Below are 6,041 nucleotides of genomic sequence, written 5' to 3'. Positions count from 1 at the left end.
AAGAAGAAGACGAAGACCCATCAGAGAAGAAAAATAACCCAGAAGCCAAGAAGATGAAGAGTGCTACAAGTAAACAACTATGAGTGTTAGAAAAAGGGAAAAAGAAAAAGAAAAGCACAGCAAGTATTAATAAAAAATAAATTTATGAACCAATCCTTATCATATAAAAAGAAATTAATTAATTTTTAAAAAAAAAAAAAGAGTAGAGAATGTATAAGTCAAAAGATTATCCACCAAAGAACTTTTTATTTGGTGGGGCAAATGCTTCCCTTTTAGAAGTCCTATGATCTTCTCCCCTTCTTCCATAAGTTACCTGTAGCAGTAGGCCCACAAATTTTTTTTATTTTTAGTATTTTTACTTTTATTAATTCAGCCACTTTTATGAATTCGCAGAAAGTGTTCTACTGTTCTTCTTCGAGCAAGGTCAGGCAATTAAATGTGCTACACTTAGGCATTTAATGAAGGCAACCCACCAAATCAAAGATTTATTGCATTAATAAATTAGTATTTACAATAAGTATTGCAATACATACAATATTTACAAACACACAACAATCAACACAATACATATGCATTAGGTTGGACACTAACTGAATAATTATAAACACACAAATATATATATATCCACATAATGAAGAATTAGGCATTTAATGAACACTGATGCAATGCCCTTAAGGTATTCTGCCTGTGTTTCTTGATCTCAAGAAGTTTATCATGAACACACCATGGAAAACTCAGAAAATGCTGGCGATTTAGTCCTTCGTTGTATCGACCCCAGAAACTTGGATGGTATGTAACATAATACCAAGCCGATGCTTTCATGTATACTTTCTCCGGACCGTCGGATTCGTTAGCCCTCTTGTAGAACCAATCCCTGGCTTCCCTTATCAATGACTTTATTGCCAATTTGATCCCTTCCAAATCCCGTTTCTTACTGAAAGAATTCGCCATTTTCATGATTCGACCGGTGAGTATTTCACCCTCAGTTGATATCCCGAAATAGTCCATCAAATTACCCAGTCTATAATCATACTCACTTTTGTAATAAAAAGCATCATCAATGTAGTCCTTGAAGCCCTCCACTTCCATGTCAAGATCATAAAACTGCCTCGCCTCGTCTGTGGTGAAGGGTTTGATAGTTCCCATCTTACTTACAAGATCTTTTACCTCGCGATAAAGTTTCCCGATCACAGTTGTCGATTCATAGGATTCTCTTTCACGCTTTTCCAAGTAATCTGGAAAGCGATTAACTTGTAAATGTCGAGGAATAATTGCAGGCACACCAGTTTTTGAGAAGTCTACGGCTATGGAGGCAAGCTTTGCAAGCTGAATACACTGTCTACACATTGCCTTCTGAGGACTCTTATCTGCAAATGCAATATGAGCATTACAGATTATTCCCAAGTTTTCTTTGGCCATGTAGTCCACAAAAAACTCCTCCACATCCTGTACCGCAATAGTATCTATGTTAAGGCATAGAAAAAAGATGCTATGGCTAATGAGAATTCAAAAGAAAATGAACTATAACAAATAAGCAATAAATCATGTATGTTACCTCAATTGTAATTTCATTATTATGAATCTTAGGATTTGTTGAAGCATAATCCATCGGTGCATACGAGCGAGGAGGGATGAGATCACGGTCCCAACAAACAAAATAGATATCACCATCCAAATCACTCCCCGAACATTCATTAGGATGAGGTCTAGTTAACAATGTAAATAATATCACTCTAAATATGTTTGACATAGAAGGTTATGCTTAATTAAACAAAATATCGGTAAACAAGATGTAATGTGATTAAGGGTCGATTTGGCCGGGCCGAGCCCAAACACCCCTTGGCTCAAGTTCAGCTCAAATAGAAAATGGTCAGGCTTGAGTTCGTCTAGCAAAAATTAAGTCTGGCTCAAGTTCGGCTCAAATGAAAAATGGTCTAGCTCGGCTCGACTCAAATTTGGCTCAATATCGTAGCTCCAATCAATGGCTCAAATTCGTAGCTTACTTCGGCTCGAATTAATGGTTCGAATTGACAGTTCAAAAGTATGGCTTGAGTTTGTGGTTCATGGACAAAACGACTTCGTTTTATCCAAATAATATTCAAAATTTTTTATTTAAACCAAACCGAGTTACGAATTTGAACTGCCAATTCAAACTACTAAAGTTGAGTTGATTCAAGCCATGAATTCGGGCCAAATCACATCACAAATTCAAACTACTTATTCAAGCCTCGAATTCAAGTCGGATTTGAGCCAAACAGAGTCGAACATGCCTTGGCTCGAGTTTCGCTTGAATTGAAAAACAAGCCAAATCCTTCGGCTAGAGTTTAATTTGAATTTGAATTAAACAAATTTGAGCCGAGCTAAATCGAGTAAAATTGGCTTTTGAGACTGAGCCGGCTCGGATAGTATCAAGGCCGAAATCTGATCTTGAAGAGGGTGCCGATCAATATAGAAATTTTCTAACTTCGAAATTGAAATTTCATCTAAGCAAGAAGTACCTAATATGTAATGAGAGAGTCTTTGTCTTGTGCAAGTGTATTTGTGCTATGTGGAGTATATGACAGACATACCTCTTTCCTTTAGCTGGAAATACTATGCAATTGACCATGTGGTGCAAGGCTGGAACATCGACAGCCATAAGAACACGAACATCTCCAGGATGTAGACATGGATTTTTTGCGACCGTTACCATTCCCTTGACAATTCTGTTTTGACTTGATTCTCTACCACTGAACAAAGCTGAGGAATTGTTTGATAACTCACTCTGGCGACCTGAATATTGCACAAATACGTAACCATATTCTAAGTTTCCTGTCTCGTCAAGACACCCCATCATTGCTTGTCCTCTTGGGACAAAGATCCTTGTTTTGGTTCTCAAATCTTTCAATGTTGACGACCGAAATATTTGCAACATCATGGTAAGAAATGGTTCTTCTTGTGGCTTAGAATAATACTCGAGCATATCTTTTAGGATACGAGTGATCTCTCCTGATGACATCAAATTAAGCGCTTCCTGTGCCTTTAATGAATCTGTTAAAATTGACTCCAGTTGAGAAATCACAAATTTCTGCTTCTTTTCAAACACATAATCCCTAACACCGAGAGTCGACAAAAGTATCACCAGTTCTCGATTAAGATAGCAAGGCTGATACTTACTCCATTCCAATATATCAAGACTAACATTATCTGATTTGTATTTAAACATACTTGGTCTCATTGACAACTTTACTGAAGATGTTGGATCAACGGCGACTACACCTTTGTACCCGCCATATCGAATCTGAAAGGCGGATGGAACATTTCTGAAGCCACATTTGTTAGCAACAATATTAGCCAACCTAGCAGATATTTTTCCAATGCCATCAGAGAAAACATATTTGACTCCATCTCTTTCAACTTCTATATCAGGGATTTCTTCAATTTCATTGCCATCAACATCCACAGATTCCCTAGAGGAACTGAATGATTGACCAAGTCTTGCTGAATATTTCGCCACATTCCTTATTGCACTAAAATCACCCAACCTTTCTCTGATTTCACGTGCAGTCAACTGTGGTCTAGATGCAAACATCCACAAAGAATTACCCTTCAGTTGACTATTAGAATAGGCCAGAAATTCGAACTTTTTATCTCCAATAACAATGCCATTTCTCAAAGTTGACAATATCCTATGATAAACTCTAGTATGTCTTTCTGTATTTCCTGAAGATGCTCGAGGAGACAAAACTGTTGGATGTATTTTATCCAGATCTTCGTTAACAAAAGAAACACGAATAAAATTCTCACTGTCATCAGAATATGAGCGTAAAACATGGTTTGATAGATTGATCTCTGGGCCAAAGAAATATACTTTAGAAGGGGTGACTAAAACCCTTCTTATATATTCCAATCCGTGACTTAAACCGATGGAAGGGAACATAAGAGGTCTAGCAGCCGTGCTGTACTTCTGGTATTCTGATCTAAGCCACAGCCTTGGTTCAAAGCAACATTGTTTTGAATAAAACAGTGTCTCAAGAGCATGTTCTACAAATGCTGCATTTCTTCTATGCGGGTCAACCATCCGAAAGAATTTCTCATCTACTGCTGGCCTAGGAATACAACCATGCTGAACCAACATATTAATCTTAAACAGGATGCGAAATGGCAAGTTAGATCCTTGTGCAGGACTTACAATGGGGACATGACCAGAGTTGCAAGAGGAAGTTGAACCTCTCTCCACAACAAATTTCCCTCCGGTTTCTTTATAGTAAGCGAACTCTTTCTGAAAATCTGAAAGATAACCTGTGCTTGGAAGTTCCAAACATATTGCAGCTGATTGGCCAATGCAAGAGGATGGAGTAAAATCAACTTCCTGAACCCACTGCACACTACTGTCGTCTCTGAAAAAGCCCTGCTCAGGCACATCTTTTGAATATATCCGAGGAACACCGATTAACTAGCAACAGAAACATCCTTAAGAATTGTCATAATAGTCACACCAATGAAAAGGCATTTTTGAGTAATTTAATTACTAGAACAAGTATAATTATAGCGTTTCGTGCAAAATTATTCACAGATGATTGAAATTAAATCTAAATGATGCAACAGATTATTACTATGTAGAAGCAGAGTACAGTAAGAAGCAATTCTATGCTGCAGAAATAAAAGAAAACACAATATTGACTAGTTTAAACGGCACACCTGAATAATGATGAACCTCTTGCCTTGTAGTTGCCGCAGCTCAACTAGCCTAATGCTCTCATAGGAAAGCTCAAATTTATACTCCCCAGACTGATGAGATAGAAAAAAGACAAATTTTCTCAGCCCCAATCCGAACTTCACAGAAACATTTCCATGACTCCATAGTGAGGAAAACTTAATGTTTGACAATTGATAACCAAAGTGCAATTGTACATCATTAATGCGATGCTGAACGTGACTCGGTTTTGGTCCATCACCCATATGTTGAGCTTTCAAATAAGAATTACCATACCAAAGGCGTTCATCGGCCAAGGACTTGATCGTTTCTGCAGCTTCAGCGGTTGTGAAGTGCACAACAGCATATGCCCTTGAACCTTCATTTTGCTGGACTCCCACATCAGTGACAGTCCCTTCACCCAAAATTTGCTCCAGAAATTGTTTTATCGCTGCTGGCTGCTCAGCCATAGCAAATCCATACAATATGACTGCTTTACCCATTCAGTCTAAATTATTTCAACTAGAGTTCCTAATCAACACCACATTAGTAACTTTTAACAAAATCCTATTTTGCTTGAAAGTAAAGAAGTTTAAAGCACGTCAAGGATCAGTCAATAAACATGAACAAATAATTCTTAAATTGTAAGCATCACATTTCTAACAATCAGACCTTAAAAATGCCTACCCATTTCAGTTTTAATCAAAGTTAATCGATGCATAGCCTCAATAATGTACCATACAATATGTTGCTGAAAACATTCCTCCTTTCTTGATTACAAGAATATAATCAAGGGGATATAAGGTTGGCTGATAAAATCTCCAAATCACAAAAAGGAAATCTTAATTCTAATTCCCCTATTATTGCTAAAAAAACAATGTCAGAAATCTTCCATAATATGGTGGCCAAATGGGTCAGTTTGTAAATTAGTCTGAAGCTCAGTAGAGATGAACAAAGTTTTTGGCACTCAGAGAAATGATAAACTGGATAAAAAAACGTGGCAAGTGAGCAAACAGTTGAAAATCCTAAGAAAGCTTTCAAGCCGATAAAAATTCAAATGTGAAATGCATGCAATCTTGAAAAAGTGACTGCAACAAAGGAAATAATAAGCGAACAGTTGTAAGAAAATAAGAGAAAGAAACTCACAAAAGATCGCAGATTGCAGAGGGAAATGAAAAGGCAGATGGCAGTACGTACGTAACAATGAACAAGCAAAATGCAGACGAAGATATGAAGGATTTGATTATATTTATAGACAAGGAAAAGAAAGAAAACTATTGCTAGTCAATTTCTGTACTTGCAAACCAAGTCTTTTCATGGCGCCAACGAGTTCCATTCCATGATTCTATACTTTCCCTGCAAATAA

The 6,041-nt window shown here is 37.2% G+C and overlaps 1 protein-coding gene across 1 annotated transcript; it reads right to left on the bottom strand.

Moving 5' to 3' along the window:
- Nucleotides 1-631: 631 nt before the first annotated feature.
- LOC123213657 (probable RNA-dependent RNA polymerase 1) lies at nucleotides 632-5,178 on the bottom strand. Its single transcript, XM_044633130.1, has 4 exons — nucleotides 4,681-5,178; nucleotides 2,571-4,435; nucleotides 1,556-1,706; nucleotides 632-1,446 (listed from the first exon to the last, which is right to left on the bottom strand). Exons 1-4 carry the CDS (start codon nucleotides 5,176-5,178, stop codon nucleotides 640-642), a joined length of 3,321 nt encoding a protein of 1,106 aa, XP_044489065.1. The 3' UTR covers nucleotides 632-639.
- Nucleotides 5,179-6,041: the final 863 nt, after the last annotated feature.

This window comes from Mangifera indica, chromosome 4, assembly GCF_011075055.1.
Source record: "Mangifera indica cultivar Alphonso chromosome 4, CATAS_Mindica_2.1, whole genome shotgun sequence".
In the NCBI taxonomy this organism is placed as follows: Eukaryota; Viridiplantae; Streptophyta; class Magnoliopsida; order Sapindales; family Anacardiaceae; genus Mangifera; species Mangifera indica.
Note: the sequence above shows the minus strand (reverse complement) of the source record. Positions and strands in the feature narration are given on the sequence as shown.